At 38.5% G+C, this 22959-nt stretch overlaps 2 protein-coding genes across 3 annotated transcripts in view; one reads left to right on the top strand and one right to left on the bottom strand.

Moving 5' to 3' along the window:
* nectin4b (nectin cell adhesion molecule 4b) overlaps positions 1–17611 on the top strand; it is a 28907-nt gene extending 11296 nt beyond the window's left edge. The window contains exons 5-12 of one of the 2 annotated variants that reach the window (XR_007971257.1): positions 203–317; positions 7150–7301; positions 9984–10158; positions 10266–10341; positions 11567–11629; positions 11714–11896; positions 11974–13715; positions 13802–17611. Coding sequence is in view for 1 of the 2 variants with exons in the window: in XM_052134070.1 (XP_051990030.1) it covers positions 203–317; positions 7150–7301; positions 9984–10158; positions 10266–10341; positions 11567–11629; positions 11714–11896; positions 11974–12264 (1055 nt within the window). In the remaining variant the exon portion in view is untranslated. Of the gene's footprint in view, positions 1–202; positions 318–7149; positions 7302–9983; positions 10159–10265; positions 10342–11566; positions 11630–11713; positions 11897–11973 lie in introns of both variants that reach the window. The other variant, XM_052134070.1, reaches the window with a different exon arrangement.
* A 218-nt stretch (positions 17612–17829) lies between these two features.
* Positions 17830–22384, bottom strand: LOC127649126 (zinc finger protein 134). Its single transcript, XM_052134085.1, has 2 exons — positions 20595–22384; positions 17830–19273 (listed from the first exon to the last, which is right to left on the bottom strand). Exons 1-2 carry the CDS (start codon positions 20806–20808, stop codon positions 18429–18431), a joined length of 1059 nt encoding a protein of 352 aa, XP_051990045.1. The 5' UTR covers positions 20809–22384; the 3' UTR covers positions 17830–18428.
* Positions 22385–22959: the final 575 nt, after the last annotated feature.

Raw genomic sequence — 22959 nt, 5'->3', positions numbered from 1 at the left:
GCATAGAATGACTTACGTTTTTTGACCTGTTGTACACGCAGCTCTAGCGTATGAGTTCAGAAGACTCACAAAATAGCTTGTGAGACTCTTAATTAGTTTTCTTTGTCATGAGCATGACAGCCTCCACCCCCGTCCACTCTCGTTGTATGGAAAAGAGCAGCGTGAACATTCTGTTCATTATTTGTGTTTTTTTTTATTTCAGTTCCTCCAGATGCAGAGATCGATTCTTCTGGTTCCTGGGGCTTTGGTCACACGGGGGCGGCGCTCAGGTGTGCGGTTAAAGGAAACCCGCTGCCACAAAACACCACCTGGTCCAGGTACCACATGACGTTTGACCATCAGCATAAAGTCTGGTCCACTTTGCCATTTTTTCTAGCTAAGAACCGCCCACTTAGACAGGAAGAGACTGTGTGACTGACGTGTAAACTGACAAATCGCAGTGAAGGTGAATTAGTTGGTCACAATACTAGAGCAGCACCGAAAATGCACAAATATAATGTTTGTGACCATATCTGTCCATTCAAAAGCAATGGATTATAAGTTAAATATACAGATCTGCTTGTGCATTTCTACTTGCTAGTTCTTCCTTAGAAATGCACATTCTGGCAGTCTACTACAACTTTGTTGGACATAACATATGCTCACTGCCAATCAGATTAAAGCTTGCAATTTTGGCAAGCGTTTGACATTTTTGTGTGCATTTGGCAATTGTGTGTGAACGGTTAAATGGCTATGTAGTCTGTCTGTCAAACTCAGGACGGTCCATTTGTGTGGATGCAGACAGGACAATAGTGACACAGCAAAATAGCATATCCTTTTTCAACCCTTTCATTTCCCTACACTAACTCATAACCACAAAACGCTCTTAACTGCAGCAGCGATGCATATTCACATGCACTTTTCAGGAGAGAATAAAGGCTTTAGTGTCACGTTGCAACCTGAGAATAATGAGCCAAAAGGAGTGCTTTACACCGAAAAAGAGGGTAAAGAAAGAGAGAACAAGAGAGATTCTGAATAAAGAGGGTGGGGTGTATACCGAGACACATCTTAAGACCTAAATAACCGTCTCTGTACTGTAATGACTGTTTTAACTGGCACTGAAGTGCAGACTTGGGATTGGATTAAAGATGTATGCAACCCACTAGACTATTTATTAGCGCTGTTTCCTAAAGCAATCATCACTATTGCTATTGCTCATACTTAATGTTAGTGATTTCGAACAAACCTCTTATTCTAAGTATTAAAGTTTAGTGTGTAAGTCGTCGTGCAGCTCAAATCATGTCTTGTTAACCCTTTAAATTCCGGTGCATTTTTGGGCTAGCACCTGAAATTTTTCCCATTTCAAATTGAAAAGCGACAAATTGCAAAAAAAATGCAAATTGTTCTTAATATTTTACACCTGTATATTTTTTTTACAATCTTATGATGAACAAAGTAAAAACAAAATTTGTTCTAACTTTATAAGCATGTGATTCTGGTTCTGTTTGCTCTATCTCCCTGAAAACGTCTTATTTTATTCCACTAGATGGCAGCAAAACAAATGTCCTCATCACATTCCATTACAATACACAGATGTGAACTGTAGGGGGCGCTCTAACACATTATACCCCTCACAGATGTGAACTGTAGGGGGCGCTCTAACACATTATACCCCTCACAGATGTGAACTGTAGGGGGCGCTCTAACACATTTTACCCCTCACAGATGTGAACTGTAGGTGGCGCTCTAACACATTTTACCCCTCACAGATGTGCTCGTCCATAGACGTTCAGTCTAATGTTCAGTTCAAGCAACACCCTCATTATTTCATTGAATATCTCGGCCTCTGAGTGGACTACAAGCTCAATCTAGGTGTCATTAGAAAGCTGAGATCCTCCCCTTTGTGATGATATATAACATTTTATATCTTATATTTTATCATCAATAGTCGTTGGTAGGGGTGTGTGATATTGACAAAAAAGTATATCTCGATATTTTCTGGGATTTTGCTGAAAATGATAAACGGACGATATTTTGCATCCTTTTGCAAATTTTGTAGAAGTCTTATATTAGACTAGTTCCCTCTTACAACATATTAAAAGCATAGCATGATAATACTGATTGTTGATATTATTAATCGAAACAATATGTTGAAGGAAAAGAGGTCTTTATTATTTACAACTAAAGCATTAAAATAAGAACAAAACAAAAGGTGAACGGTGCAGTATACGAGCAAGATGCAAAAATATGACATTGTCATATTTTGACATTGACATTGTCATATTTTGATAATTGATAACAAACAAATTGCACCCTTCTGTAAAATTTAGCATAAAGTCAAAGATGCAAAAAAAAAGCCCAGGCTGTTTGTATCTTCGGTCAAAAGTCTTCAAAAGTTGTTTAAAACCATCTCTCTCAACCGCTTGAATTGGCACCATGTCTTCAGCGATGTAGTTGGTGACAGCGTTTGTTATATCTTGCCATATGTCGCTAAATATGTCGCATTTAGCATATGTTTTTGCTAAATGATTCATCCAAAGTTTGTTGAGTGTGTCCTCTTGCTAGTACCCTGTCAGCTGCAGACGTGTTGTGTTCAACTTGCGAAGCGTTTCATATTCCTCATATTCAGTGCGGTGGGTAGTTTGAAGATGGTGAAACAGGTTTGTCATCGAGCTGCTTTTGACAGATTGGCGTCTTGACTAGCATCTGACCTTTCCAAACCACCTCCATGCTATTGATGACGACCCACGTCTAGCAATTAAATCTAGCTCGGCTTTTTAATTGTTTTTTGAAAATGAGTGACATACTTGATAATGTGATTTTGCATATCATTAAAACAACAATTGCTAGACGATGTATATCACACACCCATTCGTTAGCTTATTTTTCCAATGATTTGTTAGCATTGTTGTCCTGCTGCATATTTTGTTCTGGACATCTAAGATATAACATTGGATTATTCACACAAGCGAGCTCACAGACAAGTGTAAAATGGCTAATTTTGTAGAAACTGCCTAAAGGTAAGAGCATATATAAAGTTTTTAGCTATTTAGAGCTGACCGCAGCAGTTATAGGTGCATAAATGAGACATTTGTATTTGATGTCTTGCAGAAATCATATTTCACTTTGTGATTCTTTTGAACTGTGTTATTAGTGCAACAGAATAAACTATACAGTCACATTCCTGAGATTGAGAGCTTTCATTTGATATATGACTTGCCTATATCAAATGAAAGGCTTTTAGATTCATATTAATATTCCTGCCAAATTACCACTAGGTGGCGCTTTTTTTGCGACATTGATTTTTTTCAGGCCTTATTTTTCTATTTTATGTAACAAATGCAGAAGTGATGGTGTTCTATGATAGTTTCATATTCTAAGCTTTCATATGAGACCTCATAAGCCTGACCTGTGGATCCGAGGATTTAACGTTTTAAACGTAAATTTATTTTGCGATATTTAGAGTTTAAGAGGGGAGATGCGTGTTGTTACTTTACTAAGAGGGTCTAATTTATAAAACGCGTACCATCAAATTAGATAATGTCAAAAGTAGTGCTGCACGATTAATCATATCGCAATCGCGATGTCAGCCTGTGCGATTATATGACGGCAAATGCTGCGATTTTATTAAATAAGTGCATATGTGGACGTGACAGTCCATTTTCTCTGAGAGCTGTTTGCCCATTTTCTACACCGCTAATATAAAGATGACCAGTCAGTCTTGGTTTAGGGAGTGGCACCTGTGGTCATGACGTGTGAGTTTCTGGTGTTCAGCGTGGAAATCAGGTGAAGATGGATGCTGAGCAGACCAACACTGAACTGATGTTCAGAAAAAATAACAGAAACCCAGATCACAGCTTGTGATATGTCTTTATTTCATCAATAATTAAAGTTAATATAATACGGGAGCTTACCATGTAAATAAGCACAAACTCCAAAACTGTCATTCTCTGTGCGGTCAGAGCCGCTTCAACCAGTCGCGGAAGAGACACAATCTGAGCGGGAGTCGAGACCGGGAGAGATGTAATGTTCCGCCGGCTGATGTGCACGCTAACATGGAGATGCTCGTCTCTCACCCCCGCTGTCTGCAGCTCAGGGTGATGGAGCGGTGGTGGAGCGGTTAGCGCGCTGCGCTACAAACCTGGCGACCTGAGTTCGATTCCCTGAACTGGTCCTGGGCCTCCCCTAGGTCGACTCAGCCTAAAATGAGTACCTGGTGCGGTGTGTAAAACTTCACCACTCGGGAGACAAAGGTCGGTTGAGAGTGGTTCTGGCCACCCATCCCCTCGTGTACCGTTCCGGCCTTCATAGGTGCTCGCTAACAGCACTTGCCCCTACAGTCTGTTAAGGCTAAATGGGGATCTTTTATGTGTGAGTGTATGTATGTATGTATGTATGTGTGTGTGTATATATATATATATATATATATATATATATATATATATATATATATATATATATATATATTAGACACACACACACACACACACACACACACACACACAACAACAACAGTTTTAGTGGTTTGAGTGAAGCACACTTTTATATCCAGTTTCCTTTTCAAAAGAGTTTATAGAAAGTTCATGTTACATCCTGCTTAAATGTCCCTGTGTGTTTGGACAATCTTATTTTCGTGAAAATGTGTATGTTCTTATTTATTGTTCTATTTTATTTAGGTGTAATATTGAGAAAATATGTTTGCGGTAATGCAAAGATATTATTTAATTTTATAAATATTTTAATTTGAAAACACTGCATTTATAGTTGTTGTTGTTGCTAGTTTGTATGTTTTGAGTTGAGAAATAAACTCATCTGAGATTAGGATGGTCAAGTAAATAATTTGGCATACAGTTGATGAGTTGGTTTGAGGTGCTCTCTCTCTGATAGAGTTACATGTAATGTTAACATGATGTATAATGATAATTACAGACACGAAGAGAACGAGGGTCTGAAACTTGAGAGTTTAATGTGTCATTTGTCATTGAAACAGTGGAGTTGTGGGCTGTTTTTCTGTGGAATGTGTGTGTGTTGGTATCGGGGTGTGTCCCGAGATCGCATCTGTCTGAGGAGGGTTTGATGTTTTACGGGTTTAAATCAGTTCTCACCTACAACAGATTAATCACAGGTACTTCTAAAGTCTGTTTGTAGATGGACTTTGAGGATGTAGGGTAGCAAATAAAATCACTCGGTGTGGGACCAGGTGCTGGTTTGTATAGTTAATGATAAACATATATGTCCCATGAGTGAAAGAAAATCATTTTATTACAATACCTTGAGTAACAGGTCTAAATGGGTGACCAATACCATCAGCAATGCAATTTGTGTGAAAATGTACAAGATTGTGTAATTGTCTTCCTGCCATGCTGTAAAAAGAGTCCAAATGTGAACTTTACATTGAGGACATCATATCAGGGTTATACATACAGCTTAATATGTAATTTTTGGGAATTAAAATAAATTCAATGTCAAACATTGTCTTTTAAATTATATTAATTGTCGAATAACAATTCTTCAATTACTTTCTACAACCCTGCTGTACGTCAATCAATCTATATATCCATGTCTTGTTCTGATCTATTGTTTATTTTATCATTAAAATAAGATAAGCACATCACGCGTATTATGGATGACTACATTAACGTTTTTAGCGAAAACTTCTCGCAATATAGTTAAAGTCGACATATACGTAAGTTGGGCATATGAGGTATCGTTTGAAAGCTTAGAGTCTGAACTTTTCAGAGATAACAATCATTTATTGTTACTTAAAAGGACAAAATAAGGCATCAAATCATTCGCGTCACAAATTGGCGCCCCCTAGAGGAAATGGGGTAGAAATATTTATATACTAATAAAAGTCCTTCACATAGCACATACATGCGCAAGTCATATATCAAATGAAAGCTCTCACTATCAGAAATGTGACTGTATGGTTAGAAGATAGCGGAGTGGTGACTCCTCAAATAGCGGAGTGGTGGTGGCGTAGTGGGCTAAAGCACATAACTGGTAATCAGAAGGTTGCTGGTCACAGCCACCACCATTGTGTCCTTGAGTAAGACACTTCACTCCAGGTTGCTCCGGGGGGATTGTCCCTGTAATAAGTGCACTGTAAGTCACTTTGGATAAAAGCGTCTGCCAAATGCATAAATGTAAATACAAACGTCACTTTTATGCTCTGATAACTGCTGCTGTCCGCCACAAATAGATACAAATGTATCTACTTTTACCTTCGGAAGTTCTCTAAAACATGAGCCATTGTTTACTTGTCTGTGAGCTTGCTTGTGTAAGTATTCCAACGTTATATCTTAGATGTCCAGAACAAAGTATGCAAATCATCAGAACATTTTCAACTATTGATGATAAAATGTTAAACACCATCACAAAGGGGAGGATCTCAGCTTTCTAATGACACCTAGTTAGAGCGCCCCCTACAGTTCACATCTGTGAGGGGTATAATGTGTTAGAGCGCCCCCTACAGTTCACATCTGTGAGGGGTAAAATGTGTTAGAGCGCCACCTACAGTTCACATCTGTGAGGGGTATAATGTGTTAGAGCTCCCCCTACAGTTCACATCTGTGAGGGGTATAATGTGTTAGAGCGCCCCTACAGTTCACATCTGTGAGGGGTAAAATGTGTTAGAGCGCCCCCTACAGTTCACATCTGCGAGGGGTAAAATGTGTTAGAGTGCCCCCTACAGTTCACATCTGTGTATTGTGATGGAATGTGATAGAGGGCAAATTATTTTTCAAAGTGAGGTAGAGTGAACAGAACCAGAATTACATGTTTACAAAGTTAACACAACAAAAGTTATTATTATTATTTATTTATTTTTAAATCGGTTTATCATAGGATTATGACCACATACAATACTATTTATGAATAATTTTCTTTTTTGGGGGGGGCGGTTCTCTGAAATATGTGACAAATTTTTTGCAATTAGTTCACAGTATGTGTGAATGGTGAGCTTTTAAACTTGAGTGTGAGAAATTGTGGGTGGCAGCCCAAAAATGCACCAGAGTTTAAGGGGTTAACAAAAAATTATTATTATTTAAAATGATTAATCTCCGTTCCAAGTTAATTTGATGTTAGACAATATTTTATCCAACGTTTTCTCTGATGGTTTTTGCTTTTATTTATTTTATCGTTTTACTAACTTTTAATTTCGTGATTTAGGAAGGAAGGACGTTTGCCGGATGGAGTTTTGGTTCAGGGTGATAAGCTGGTCTTCAGGCGACCTCTGAATGTGTCAGATGAGGGTGTGTACGTCTGTCAGACTGCAAACAGTGTTGGGATGGTTAAAGCGGAGTTCAAAGTGGAGGTTGAAAGTAAGTGTTTAACGTTTACATAGATCAAAAGACTTCAGTCATGAGTAACGCTATCACTGCCTTATCATTTATTTGTTTTAGTCAATGATTATTCTGTGGTGGTTATTAAAGTCATAAAATAAAATAAAAATGTACTTTATCCCTTTATGCTCTGAAGGTGTTTTTAAGATTTCCTGTTTCAGTGGCATACCCAAAAGTAAAAGGGGGGGGGGGGTTCAAGTGTTTGGTATCATTGTAAAGAAAACTTTTCATATTTTTTATTGATCTACATTATGATGCATTCGGAGACTAAGCTGAAAAATCACAAAAACAAATTACTTTCTTATTTTTGCTTAATTGGCATTATATATCTCTGGGTATAAAATAAGGTGGCTACAAACAACTGCTTTAGTTTAATCAAAAGTTCCAACATTACAAATATAATGTATCATAGTGTCCAAAAACATCTCCAAACAAATAAAAGATAATAATTGTACATAAGAACTAATTACACATGCAAACACAACAATGACTAAAGGTTTGCATAGCATGCAGACATGATTTTAGTCATGAGATTTCACAGAATGAGTTTCATTCTGTGTCATTTGAGTCATCATTGAGTCTGTGTCGTGTATTTGGCGCCATCTCCTGGTGGTCATATGTAACATTGTGCTTCATGTAGATTATCTAATGATCTATACATCTGATTATCTTGTGTGTGGACTCGATTGAAAGATAATCACAGACTCTAAATAATCATATGTGATCCGTAATATGTTCCGTAAAACACGGCATACAAGCAACACCAAGGGTGTCCATCTGAGCTTAAAGGGTTAACACACATTTCTGGTATTATTGTATAGAAGTATATTAATGATAAATGTGTGAATGCACAAATTGAAATATTCATACATTGAATGCTCTCATTTTTGAGGGATGCAATTTTATTTTACAAAATTGCCTCTTACATTTCAGTGGTTTAAATTCAGTTGGGAATTCAACCTTCCAGCAATGACAGGACGATCAAGGTTGAATTTTAAACCAAATTTGAACAACTGAAAATTTTAGAGGTGAAATATAACCTCATGCATGGACATTGTATTTTGACTTCGCCATATGCAACACATAATTTAAATGAAGAAAAAAAACGACTGAATACTTTTCAAAAGGCTCTAGACTGTCATTTAAGGGTTAAACTTCTGCCTCATCGAGTCACGTGACACAACAACATGACGTTGATTTCTGCAAAGCGCTCCTACGGGTGCAGCGCCAACAAAAGTGCCTCTAATAAGAAATCTCTAAGTTTCTTAATTTGAACTTGTTTGAGTGTAAAGAGTGGCATCTCTAGTTTTGTTTTATATGCCACTTCAGCGCGCTGATAAACATGATGTCCACATACGTGGAAGATCGTACCGCATTTCAAATGTAGAAAAAACGTGTTGGTTATTTTGAATAACATTAACACATCTGTGGGTCATTTCGCTTCATTTTAAAATCAATTTTGTTATATTTTCTGTTATCACTGTTCAATACAGTTCTGTTCATTACCATTATTAAACACATTCCTATATTTACTGTCATTATCACAGTGAGAATAAATATATTCAAGCAAAAGCTGATAAATGTGTCTCTCAGAGGCTTTATATGGAGTTATGATGAAAATAAGATGCATTTCAAACTGTTCTGAGACCAGTGCAGAAAGACAGCACACTGGAGGTTAAGTAATGCACTAAATAGGGAGCAAGGGAGCATCCTATAGCTCTCTATAACTGTTCTGAGACCAGTGCAGACAGACAGCACACTGGAGGTTAAGTCATGCACTAAATAGGGAGCAAGGGAGCATCCTATAGATCTCCTATAACTGTTCTGAGATCAGTGCAGACAGACAGCCCACTGGAGGTTAAGTCATGCACTAAATAGGGAGCAAGGGAGCATCCTATAGCTCTCCTATAACTGTTCTGAGACCAGTGCAGACAGACAGCACACTGGAGGTTAAGTCATGCACTAAATAGGGAGCAAGGGAGCATCCTATATCTCTCTATAACTGTTCTGAGACCAGTGCAGACAGACAGCACACTGGAGGTTAAGTCATGCACTAAATAGGGAGCAAGGGAGCATCCTATATCTCTCTATAACTGTTCTGAGACCAGTGCAGACAGACAGCCCACTGGTGGTTAAGTCATGCACTAAATAGGGAGCAAGGGAGCATCCTATAGCTCTCCTATAACTGTTCTGAGACCAGTGCAGACAGACAGCACACTGGAGGTTAAGTCATGCACTAAATAGGGAGCAAGGGAGCATCCTATATCTCTCTATAACTGTTCTGAGACCAGTGCAGACAGACAGCACACTGGAGGTTAAGTCATGCACTAAATAGGGAGCAAGGGAGCATCCTATATCTCTCTATAACTGTTCTGAGACCAGTGCAGACAGACAGCACACTGGAGGTTAAGTCATGCACTAAATAGGGAGCAAGGGAGCATCCTATAGCTCTCTATAACTGTTCTGAGACCAGTGCAGACAGACAGCACACTGGAGGTTAATCATGCACTAAATAGGGAGCGAGGGAGCATCCTATAGCTTTCTATGCAGTTAAGTGCAGTTTCAGGCTGCAGATGATGTTTGGATCACTTAACATGTTTGACATTGATCATCAGTACATAGATTCACTATTTACTATATTAGTTTTGTCATTTTTAATAGGACAGACGGGTGGATTCACAAATGCTATCAGGAGTCAACCAGAGACGCTCCTCATCGTTTTGGGGGCATCTGTCACCGGGGGTTTGGTGGTTGTCATCGTGATCATCATCATTTTCTTGAACTGTCACCTTAGACGAAAGAACAGGAAGTTGAAAAGGGCACTCAGCGTGAGAACGTGAGTTTGTGATCTTAGAAACGCCTACCGAGAAACAGCTGAATAATCTAGTTTTATAAACATTCAGCATGTTCAATATGATGATAAAATGTTTTCTTTCATTTCAGAGAGGAAATGATCAGCCTCTCACGACAGGCATCCATGAGAAGACTCAACTCCATCAACTCGGATCCCAGAATACAGGTACAACATTACAAACACAAAAACGTTCTCTTTTGGTTAGCCAAGACAGTTTTTTATAGAAATGTTACATTTATTCCCCTAATGTTTTCCTAAATTAATTCCAAATATCCAAAATTATAAGGCTTATAACTTGATAAAAAAAAAACAAGGAGGGTCGAGTGTTTGGTGTCATTGTAAAGAAAACTTTTCATGTTTTTTATTGATGTAGTTTATGATAAATTTAGAGACTCTCAGACTAAGAAACGGCAGAAAAATCACAAAAAAAAAAAGGTATAATACTTTTTTCTTATTTTTCTGATTTGACATTATATATCTCTGGATGTAAATAAGGTGGCTCTGAAAAACTGTTTCTGTTTTGTTCTCAATCATGTCGACTGTATCTGTGACTAATTTTGTGTTGATACGACATGTAAAGTTCCAATATTACAAATATAATTGATCGTAGCATCCAAAAACATCTCCAAACAAATAAAAGATAATAATTGTACATAAGAACTAATTACACATGCAAACACAACAATGACTAAAGGTTTGCATAGCATGCAGACATGATTTTAGTCATGAGATTTCACAGAATGAGTTTCATTCTGTGTCATTTGAGTCATCATTGAGTCTGTGTCGTGTATTTGGCGCCATCTCCTGGTGGTCATATGTAACATTGTGCTTCATGTGGATTATCTAATGATCTATACATCTGATTATCTTGTGTGTGGACTCGATTGAAAGATAATCACAGACTCTAAATAATCATACGTGAAGTTTTATGTTAAGTATATTTTTCGTAAAGTTATAAGCGAAAATGCACCATGTCAAAGTCATATATTTAGCTGTTACTCGCTATATGTTAGGCTGTGAATAAAACAAATAGTCTGGTTGTATTTTACTCTTTAAGATCTTTCCAACAATAACTTATTTTAGAAGATTTTATACATTTTTTTTTTTTTTACCTTTGTAAAAATGTACAAACATAAAACACGTTTTAATCTAGATTTTTTTTTTTTTTATATTTCACATTTTTAATCACCTTTGCCAACCTTATTTGTCAAATAACCCGTATACTAATGATTATTAAGATATATGAAGTTGGTCCAACATAAGAAAATTAATTAAATAAACCTCATTTAATCAAGTTTGACTTATTTTGAATGAAAGACATTCAATAATATGTAACAAATAAATATGTATATTTTTAACCTTTTCATGTCTTCCTTGTTGTTGTTTGTAGCCTGAAGAGAGCTCGTTGAATCGAGTGGACAGTGTCATGAAAAACAGTGTTTTATCAATTGAGGTGAGTTACTGACTGCCGGCACATGTGTAAGTGATGTCATCACCAGAGGAAACCCTGTTGCTCAACCTGTCCGTCTCTCGTCAGGATCACTCCACACTGAGTGACCCGAGAGGAAGATACGCTGACGGAGAGTTCGACAGTCTCGGGCGTCCTGCGATATACTTGTCGTCCCGGGCGGAGCGAGCCAGTGTACGGCTGAGAGAGGAAGAGAGAAAGGAACGCCAATGCAGAGTCGAATCTTACGTGAGGTCCAGCAACATGTCTCTGGTGAGGCGATATATGCATGTGATAGAAAAACGCCGTGTGTACGATCAGTCGTGTACTCATAGCAGCTTTTCTTTCAGGATTCTGGGCTTCACCGAGATCAAAGCTCTCCTCCTCCGTCCATGAGCTCTGGTCCTGCTGGAGACAAAGAGACGGGTGGAGAAAGGTGGAGACAAGGTTCTCGAAGAGAGATTCACCGAGAGGAACGTGACCAGAGAGACGGAGAAGACCGAATTCCTGAAGGAGAAGAAGGAAACTCTTATCAGTTATCCGAAGCCGTATCGAACTACTTCCAGTGCAGTAACGGTGGACTCACTCCAAAGGCAAATCCGAATGCTATCATACTACACCCACGAGGACAAATGATCTAGTGAACTACAAATGAACTCCAGGAGTGAAGATGTAAATAAAGTGTTTTGCGTTCATCTTCGGAATATTTCGTTTTATCGTCTCTATGATCACTACACGGGCTGTTAAATGGATCATTTATCCCCAAAAAATGAAAATAATGTCATCATTTAGTCTCTCTCATGTTTGTCCACAACAGCAGGATGCTCGTTCTTCTGTGGAACACAAAAGCAGATATTTAGCAGAATGTTCATGCTGCTCTTTTCCTTTCAATGAAGGCATACAGTGACCAGGGGTCGGATTCACAAAAATTTTAAGAACATTTATAAACGTTTCTGGTTTAAGAAAGAAGACAAGAACATCCTTAATGATCGTGAATACAAAATATTCAGGAATGTCGTCCATACAACTCGTGCGCTATATTCCTAAATGGTTGCTAGGTTGTATGCAGTTGCTAGGGTGTTGAAGTGATAGAGTGAAAGAAAGAATAAGAAGCATGATGTAAAGATGGAAAAAGAAAGTGGTGGAGTGATAGGATGTAGTTTGAATCCTCTAAAGGAGTTCTTACAGGAAAAAGTTTTCATACCTTGAATGGACGTCAAAGTGAGGCATTTTCGGAAGTCCGATACTGGAATACCGTAATTCCGATCAGTTAGAAAAGATACAGCACACTGTTTGGGATTAGTCTGAAGATTTGTGCTGTTTTTGGTGCATGTAGCTTAAAAGCTCTACTTTGTTGCTAGGGTGAGCTCACTTGGTTGCTAGGCAGTTTCCAGAGTGATGTTAACAAGGCTGCTTGCTGGCCTGAGTCATACGAGCCAACAATGAAGTCTACAGGCTGTATGACCGTATTAACCGCTAGTAATCGCTAATATTGTGTAGAAAAATACAGCCTGTTAACTTAATATAATGTAAATATATTTCAGAGGATATTTTAATGAGTTGTGGCTTTCGTACAGTGACAAATAAAGGCCAATTATTGAATTTTGGTAATAATACGCTGTCTAAATATCATGCTAACTATTTCACACATGGTTAAAACGGTTCATTGTACATTTAAAATATCTACAATGGCAAGAAAAAGTATGTGAACCCTTTGGGATTAGCTGGTTTTCTGCATTAATTGCTCATAAAATCTGATCTCATCTTCATCAAAGTCAGAACTATAGACAAACACAACGTGCTTAAGCTAACAACACGCACGCAATTATAATCTTTCATGTCTTTATTGAACACATCCCTTTAAACATTCACAGTGCTGTGGAAAATGTAAGTGAACCCTTAATCTAATGACGTCAACACAAGCAACACAAGATTGGAGGTGTGGGTTAGAGCTACTTTGACTTATAAAAAGCACACTATTCACAAGAAGCATCTGCTGATGTTGATTACAACATTATCTCAAAGAGTTTAGATATCCATCTGTCCACAGTTAGACACATTTTCTATAAATGGAGATGATTTAGTACTATAGGTACTCTCACTAGAAGTGGCCGTTAGATATCCATCTGTCCACAGTTAGACACATTTTCTATAAATGGAGATGATTTGGTACTATAGGTACTCTCTCTAGAAGTGGCCGTCCAGCCGTGATGAATCAAAGGGCCACGTTTGAGACGTTCACACCAGAGATCCTGATAATACGACTGAGCTGAAGCAGTTCTGTAAGGAAGAATGATCCAGAAATCCTTCTGAAGCCTCTACCGGAGAGGCTTGATTGAGGTTATTGCTGCCAAAGGCGTTTCAACCAGTTATTAAACCCAAGGGTACACTTACTTTTTCCACAGCATTGTGAATGTTTAATGGGATGTGTTCAATAAAGACATGAAAGATTATAATTGTGTTTATGTGTTGTTAGTTTAAGCACATAGTGTTTGTCTATACTTGTGACTTTGATGAAGATGAGATCACATGTTATGAGCAATTAATGCAGAAAACCAGCTGATCCAAAGGGTTCACATACTTTTTCTTGCCAGCTAGCTTTATATTTTGATGCTAGGGCATCATCATACAGTATTTGGGATCTAAGGCAATAAGCAGTTATCAATTTTATGAGCTCAACAGCATCTGTCCCCATTCACATTTATTCCATGGCAAAGAGCAGCGTGAACGTTCCGCCTAATATCTCCTTTTGTGTTCCACAGAAGAAAGAAAGTCTTAAGGGTTTGGAACAATGTGAGGATGAGTAAATGATGAACAACTAAACCAAACTCCCTTATGTAACCGGATGTGATGGGGAAAATGGAGGATTGCAAGAGAGTTTTCAAAGTCATTCGCTGGATTATACGGGCAAATCCGCTTCAAAGAGATTTCAACAGTATCAACAGGTGATCTCAGACGATAGATGAGTCGTGGATATAATTGCAGGTATATGCTGTGTGGTTTAAATATACGCCTGAGAACACCTGCGCATCTCTGCTGACTCCAACATACTGACTTTAAATGAATCTACTGGACCAAGTCTGTGCAACAGTAGTGTTGATCGTAATTTGTGCCTCTTCTAGACACCGTCTACCTCTGAAGATCTCATCACACAGTGTGCGAGACTACAAACATTGAGTCAGTAAGAAGTAATCGATCGGTAGTTTGACTTACTAAAACTCTGTGACTTTCAAAACGTTGTTTGTTAGATCGGCACATCAACTTCTGGCTCAACCAATGATGATATTTCGGGCCGGGACGAGCTGTTTGGCCCACCAATGGAGAGTTTAGAAATATATTAGGAAGCATTTTTGCCACTAGTGCCACAGAAATGACACATTTTACCAGTCAAGCTAGCTTCGGTGTGTTTAGATAATGGACAAAAGCCTGGATTTGAGGAGATTGCTGGCGGTAAATCCATTCCAGGTGTTGAACGCCAATCGTCAGATGTTCTTGTTTGAAGTTATAAATCCATTAATTGCCGGTTATATTTAGTATTTGCAATGCTGTAATGAGTGTGGGAGATCCTCTCTCAAAGAGATGTGTATTAATAGTATCAACAAAAGGCCATTACCTTACAAACCTTGTAGCATTTATTACTGTAAGAAATGTTATTTTTTTAAATGCGGCAGTTTTACTGTATAAAACATAAGGTATTTTGGCTGTATCTAACTATAGTTACAAAGGTGAAATTTTGTATCGGTTAACCAGATTTTGGGAGCAAATAAATCGTCATTCAATAGTGAGAAATGTTGTTTACTTTAACCTTTAAGTACTAAAAACACGAAACTGGTTTGTCTAGTCCTATTACCAGTAAGCTTTAAAACTTTGGACTGTTTCCAGTTTTCCGAGCTCTATTTACTTTACAGAAATCTCTTTTTTTGTATATCTGAGAAGCTTGATGGCATCGTCAAGGTGCGTTCACACTGACAGTGAAGAAATTGCGCAAGTCGTTAAATTGACGGTTAGTAGTGGGCGTTCCTACTCGACTCTTGTTGACTTCCAATTACTTTTTTGCTGCAAATCGCTGTCATTGAGCGGACTATTCTGGGAAACACTTAAGGAGGTGGTAGGCAGAACGGTAGTCTCAGTCACCATTCACTTTCACTTGTATTTGTATGTCGCTTTTCTCAATAGAAACCGCTTCAAAGCGGCTTTACAGAAAATAGTTTTTTGGGTCCCTATACTTCTATGTACATAAGGTCATTTTTGCATTTTGTATTTTTTCTGTAGACACAGGATTGTCAAAAGTGTTTATGGAGAGAAAAAGAAAGGAAAACTGATTGGTGACAAACTTTAATAAATATGAGCATTAAAGACACAGGCACTTCTTTGGAAACAGTACCGAAAGAGTTTATTAAAGGCACAGCGGTCAGATTTCAAATATGAGGAAACTCTTGAGGGAGAATTCACTAATAATGAACACTGAAAAACACTGATAGTGTTGTTTATTTATGCAAATTGGGTAACAATGTATTTCGGCTGGTTGCACTGGACTGTGTGGTGCTAACGTTTAGTACGGAGCCCCTTTGAGGACAGGGAGGGAATTTATTTTCTGAAGTAGTTTTGCATTCTCAGTTATTTTGGGTTCCCTTGCAATCGATTTATCTATCCCTTGTATAGTAAAAGATTTTCCCACGTTTTTGGAGGAATGATTGATTTTTTTACGATTACCGTAATTTTTATTTTCCTGTATCATTGCTAAGGTTTTACTACAAATATAATGGTTAAAATATGGTCACTGTGGTAAAACCATGGTACATTTTGTGGATCTGTTTTTTTATAGTTACTGTTGTAATACAGTGGTTAATTCTTGTTAATACTTATTTCAAAACTATTTGCAAGGAAATAAAATTATTGCGGGGAACGCCAAACTATTGGGAAGGAAGGAACGCCAAACTATTGGGATGGAACGAACGCCAAACTATTGGGAAGGAAGGAACGCCAAACTATTGGGATGGAACGAAAGCCAAACTATTGGGAAGGAACGCCGAAAAAATGCAAAACGATTGGGAAGGAAGGAACTCCAAACTATTGGGAAGGAAGGAACGGCAAACTATTGCGGAAGAATGCAAAACTATTGGGAAGGAATGCAACATTTTTGCAGGGGAATGGCAAACTATTGCGAAGGAACGCACACCGGAAAAATGCAAAACTATTACGAAGAAACGCAAAACTACTGAGTGGGAATACCAAACTATTGCGGAGGAACGGCAAACTATTGTGAAGAAACATAAAACTGGAGTGGTGGTGGTGTAGTGGGCTAAAGCACAAAACTGGTAATCAGAAGGTTGCTGGTTTGATCCCCACATTCACCATCATTGTGTCCTTGAGTAAGACACTTAACTCCAGGTTGCTCCGGGGGGGATTGTCCCTGTAATAAGTGCTCTGTATAATACATTGGTAATCAGAAGGTTGCTGGTTTAATCCCCACATTCACCATCATTGTGTCCTTGAGTAAGACACTTAACTCCAGGTTGCTCCGGGGGGATTGTCCCTGTAATAAGTGCACTGTAAGTCACTCTGGATAAAAGCATCTGCCAAATGCATAAATGTAAATGTAAAACTGCTGAGAGGGAACGCCAAACTATTGTGACGCAACACAAAACTATTGAGGGGGAATGCCAAACTTTTGCAAGGAATGCCAAACTATTGTGAAGAAGTGCCAAAGAGGAATGCAGAGGAACGGCAAACTATTGCAGAGGAACGCCAAACTCTTGAGGGTGAACGCCAAACTTTTGCATGGAATGCCAAGGAGGAATGCGGAGGAACGCAAAACTATTGAGGGGGAACGCAAAACTATTGCGGAGGAACACAAAACTATTGAGGGGGAACGCAAAACTATTGAGGGGGAACGCAAAACTATTGAGGGGGAACGCAAAACTATTGCGGAGGAACACAAAACTATTGAGGGGAACGCAAAACTATTGAGGGGGAACGCAAAACTATTGAGGGGAACGCAAAACTATTGAGGAGGAACACAAAACTATTGAGGAGAACATAAAACTATTGAGGGGAGCATAAAACTATTGAGGGAGCATAAAACTATTGCTGAGGAGCATAAAACTATTGAGGAGGAGCATAAAACTATTGAGGAGGAACATAAAACTATTGAGGAGCATAAAACTATTGAGGAGGCACAAAACTATTGAGGAGGAACACAAAACTATTGAGGAGGAACGCAAAACTATTGCAGGGGAACGCAAAACTATTGCAGGGGAACGCAAAACTATTGAGGAGGAACGCAAAACTATTGAGGAGGAACGCAAAACTATTGCGGAGGAACACAAAACTATTGAGGAGGAACACAAAACTATTGAGGAGGAACGCAAAACTATTGAGGAGGAACGCAAAACTATTGAGGAGGAACGCAAAACTATTGCAGGGGAACGCAAAACTATTGAGGAGGAACGCAAAACTATCGCAGGGGAACGCAAAACTATTGCGGAGGAACGCAAAACTATTGAGGAGGAACGCAAAACAACTGGGAAGGAACGCCAAACTATCGCAGAGAAATGCCAAGTATTGCTTGGGAACGCAAACAACTTGTGAGGGAACGCAAACCATTTCAAGGACACGTATTGTTAGGAATGCAAAATTATTGCAAGGGAACTACTATTGTGATGAAACCCAAAACTATTTAAATAAAAAATAAATCCCTTCCTGTCCTCCATGGTCTCTGTATTATTCTGAAAACTATGATTATTTCCTGTTGCATAAATGTCTGTGAACATCTTAAATATTTAAACAATCCTGTGGATGTTCGTCAGCATGCCTTCGTCTGCGTCTGAGGTTTTCGGTGGATTTTCTGGTGCGTGCGCAGGTTGCTCTGTTGCGAGAAGTTCTTGCCGCAGGTTGCGCAGCTGAAGGGTTTCTCGCCGGTGTGAATGCGCTGATGCATCTGCAGGTGACTGAATCGATCGAAACTCTTGCCGCAGAAGGAACAAATGAACCATTTCTCTCGTATCGTCTCTCTCCTGTGAGCAGACATTTCTTGGCCTGTACTGAGACATGGCATTGTGAATGCGTGTGTGGCTGCGTTACTGCAGTTGTGGTTCTGAAATGGTAAACACTGCGGTACTGCGACGTTTTCCAGTGGTTGTGAGAACAACGTTTGGATGAAGTTTGTATCTGTTCTGTCTGTTCTCAGCGGTTCGGCTGAGTTCTGGTTCATGGCCTCAAAGTTGAGATTGTTCAATGTTTGTCTAGCGCCTTCGGTTGCTTTCGCGGGCGTATACGAGCAGTGCGGATCCACTGTGGGTTCCTCAGCATTTATACTGACATCATCAGAGGACCACGACTGTGTTTCCCTCACACTGACGTCACGTTCCGTGTCTTCTTGACGGTCTAGATGTATGATGCCTGATTCAAACTCTGCTTTCGTCTCGAAGTCCAACAGTCCATCAAAGTCGTCTTCATTCTCAGGACTGTTGAGATCTTCAGTGATGGTCTCGTCCGGTCGGTCTGCACTCTGGGTCTGTGTGCGTGCTTCTAAACAGGAAGTGTCCTGAATGCTGCTTCCTGCATCACTGACTGTCTGGTCGTCTGGATTCAGATCAAGTTCAAGGTGTTTAACAGGCTCCTGAACGGCTTCGCTGGAGTATGGACCACCTGGAGAAGCAAGACAAATGTAAATACGCATTGAACTCTCCTGTCCTGTTTCCAACACGGAAACTGAGAAATTTGACTTCAGAGTTTTTCAGCTGTGCAAATGTGGAAACTTTCCAAACTCGTCTGTCACTGGAAAGATCATAAACGAAGAAACACATAAGTCATAACTCAATTTTGGCAGTACCTTGGTCTCATTATTATGAATCTGGTAATCATTTTGTAGCATCTTTTTTTCCATACAATGAAAGTGAATGGTGACTCATCATGCCATCCCATATGTGTTTGACTTACTTTCTTCAGCAGAACACAAATTAAGATTTCTAGCAGAATATCTCCGCTCTGTAGGTCCATACAATGCAAGTGAATGGTGACCAGAACTTTAAAGCTCCAAAAGCACATAAAGGCAGCATAAAAGTAATCCATAAGACTCCAGTGGTTTAATCCATGTCTTCAGAAGTGATATGATAGGTGTGGGTGAGAAATGGATCCATATTTAAGTCCTTTTTTACAATAAATCTACACTTTCACTTTCACATTTGACTCCAGTGGTTTAATCCATGTCTTCAGAAGTGACATGATAGGTGTGGGTGAGAAATGGATCCATATTTAAGTCCTTTTTTTACAATAAATCTACACTTTCACTTTCACATATGACTCCAGTGGTTTAATCCATGTCTTCAGAAGTGATATGATAGGTGTGGGTGAGAAACAGATCAATATTTAAGTCCTTTTTTTACAATAAATCTCCACTTTCAAACAGCCCTCCTCTTTAATTTTTGACTATTCATATTCTTCATGCATATCGCCACTTACTGGGCAGGGAGGAAAATATTGCTCTGTTTCTCACCCACACCTATCATGTCTCTTGTGAATACATGGATTAAACCACTGGAGTTGTATGTGAAAGTGAAAGTGTAGATTTATAGTAAAAAAAGGTATTACATTTTGATCTGTTTCTCACCCACAACTATCATGTCTCTTGTGAAGACATGGATTAAACCACTGGAGTCGTATGGGTTACTCATGGACATGTTCTTCTAAACATCTTCATTTGTGCTCTGCAAGATGGGTGTGTATGGGTTTGGAACTACATGAGAGTGAGTAAACAATTACAGAATATTCACTTTTGGGTGAACTATCGCTGGAAGCTGCTATTGTTAGAGGTAAACCAGCATGACTGAAGTGCCCAAAACACCGACTTTAACTAGTTTACTGGTGTTTGTGCTGTTTTTGTTTTTTCCTGACTGGACGTTTGAAAAACGTCTAAACGCCCCTCTAGAACCTCTGACCGGATTATTCTTGTCTCTCCTGGTTTATTTACCTGAACTAACAGCAGTAATCTCCCTGTCTTTGACACACTGCAGTATTCTCTCCACAGATGTGAGTTTCGTCTTGAGCATCTTGATTTCTGCGTCTCTCTGTGTGATCTGCAGTCTCATCAGCAACACTTCATCTTCATGCAGTTTAATGATGTCTGAAACAGCACACTCCATCACTGACTTTAACCGAGTTTGGAATAAAGCAATGCTGGACATGTTCTCGTTTTAAATCAATCGACTAATTAAACAGTTAAAATGAGATCTCAGTGACAGTCTCGATAGTTGTATTTACTTCCGTGTTTAGCTTTATTTGCCGTAATGACTGGAGAACAGGGGAACTGCATTTTAAATACCAACAGGATTATTGTTGGTTTGTTTTTAATGTGTCTTATATTCTTTGAAGTATATTTCGTCTTTGTAAATACCATAATCTGATACAATCATTGTACGATGGTTCCACCACAGTAGTTTATAAATATGACCAGAGATCTTTTATGTTCATTGTAACGGTCGATTAGCGTTTTACGACAGTAAGTCAGAGTTTGCGGCTACCATACAAAAGAATGGGGAGAGCCGTTAACTGATACATACATGTCGCAAAATCGCCCGCGACATCTCTTTAAAAAAAGTCATCGCAATTTTGTCGTTCTAAACTATACACATGGTTCACTCCAAAAGGATTATTTAGTGTAAAACATGTTTAAGATTAGCCGCCAGGTGGTCAATGCATTAAGTGATGAGCTGTAATCTCAAAAAGCAGTTTATTCAGCACACGGACGCACCTCCTCGGTATCCATTCAAAAGTACGGCCTCTGCTCTCCTGGCCAGTGCACCTCACATAGAATGTCTATGGGACCGCCGCGTAATGCTATTTTAGACCAACCTTCTATCGCTTCTTCAAACGGGCTCTGCCATTACTATAGTAATGCGCCATTTTGTGATCATGTCCCCAGGACCTATCTTTAAAGGAATATTCGGGGTTCAATACAAGTTAATTAATGTTAATACTTTTTCATCCCCCCCCCCCAATTAGTTTGGCTATGTTAATGCCAACGACATCAATTTTGGGAATTTTTATATTTCAACCTCAGTTCCTATAATGCTATAATACACATACACAAAATATTTACACTAAGGACCTTCAGGGCAATGTCCCCGCTGAAACCCATTAAAACCGAAATATTTTATCCCAATGTCATTAAATACATTAAATAATATTAATATATAATATTATTATGGCAGTTTTTGACGGTGACATTTTTGTGCTCTAAGGACCTCCGAGTAACTTATTTTTATTGACGCACAAGGGTTAAGCATAAAACATTATTTAGCCTCGTCCCTCTGTTTCTTTATGCAAAGAAAGGGGTTTTTGAGGTTACAGTGAGGCACTTACAATGGAAGTCAATGGGGGTAATTTTTGGAGGTTTTAAAGACACAAATGGAAAGCTTATAAATTTATAAAAGTATTTACATTAATTCTTCTGTTAAAACGTATGTATTATTTGAGCTGTGAAGTTCTTTAAATAATATTTTACTGTCGTTTTAGGGTTTGTTGACATTACGTCGTCATAGCAACAAAGTTGCAAAATTGGCTATAACTTTACACAGAAAACATTAGTATGCATTTTTATGACATTAAAATCTTAAACTCTTGAAATCGGAAGTCATATTCTGAGTCAATTCCAGTATTTTTGTAACCAAACAGCCTGACGATCTGACATCATGGTCTAATTTCTAATGGAAAAAAACCCCCGAAAGAATAATCAATTTATTTAATTAAAACTGACAAATAAAATGGACATTTTAATCGATGTTTAAATATGTAAATCTTCTTTGAACATCAATAAAAAAATAAAAATAATGTATTACTGGGAAATTACTTTTATTTAACTTTTAGAATTAACTGTTGTGGATTACCATTTTAGCATTTTGTTTTCTTTTAGGAAAGTAAGTGATTAAAAGATCACAGGTTCTTTGATTATAAATGTTTGTAGCAATAAGACAAAAATCGTCCTGAGGTTAGAATGCGGCTCAATTTGAGCCTCCGAGCGCCCCCTAGAGGAAGAGCGCTGTCTAGCAGGTAATGTCGCGACAGTCGAAGTCTCGCGAGAGTTTCACGAAAGCAAGAGTGAATTCGGCCGCTGACGTAAACCTGGTGCGGAGATACAAAAACAACTTCTACATATGAACTTTAATCATAATTACAATACTTGTTATTCTTATAAAATTGTATATATAATACAATATTAAGAATCATAAATCGTCCAATTTAACTGTATGATTTTGGATCGCTATTTTTTATTATTTATAATCACGTTTTGATATGTCAAAAAACCTACATGTTATATACATGTTAAATAAGTATTT

Source organism: Xyrauchen texanus, chromosome 9 (genome assembly GCF_025860055.1).
Source record: "Xyrauchen texanus isolate HMW12.3.18 chromosome 9, RBS_HiC_50CHRs, whole genome shotgun sequence".
In the NCBI taxonomy this organism is placed as follows: domain Eukaryota; kingdom Metazoa; phylum Chordata; class Actinopteri; order Cypriniformes; family Catostomidae; genus Xyrauchen; species Xyrauchen texanus.
Note: the sequence above shows the minus strand (reverse complement) of the source record. Positions and strands in the feature narration are given on the sequence as shown.

Coding starts and splice junctions, on each gene's coding strand:
- LOC127649126 (XM_052134085.1), bottom strand. CDS start 20,808: ATGTCCAGCATTGCTTTATTCCAAACTCGGTTAAAGTCAGTGATGGAG. Junction 19,274..20,594: donor GATTACTGCTGTTAGTTCAG/GTAAATAAACCA, acceptor TTGCTTCTCCAG/GTGGTCCATACTCCAGCGAA.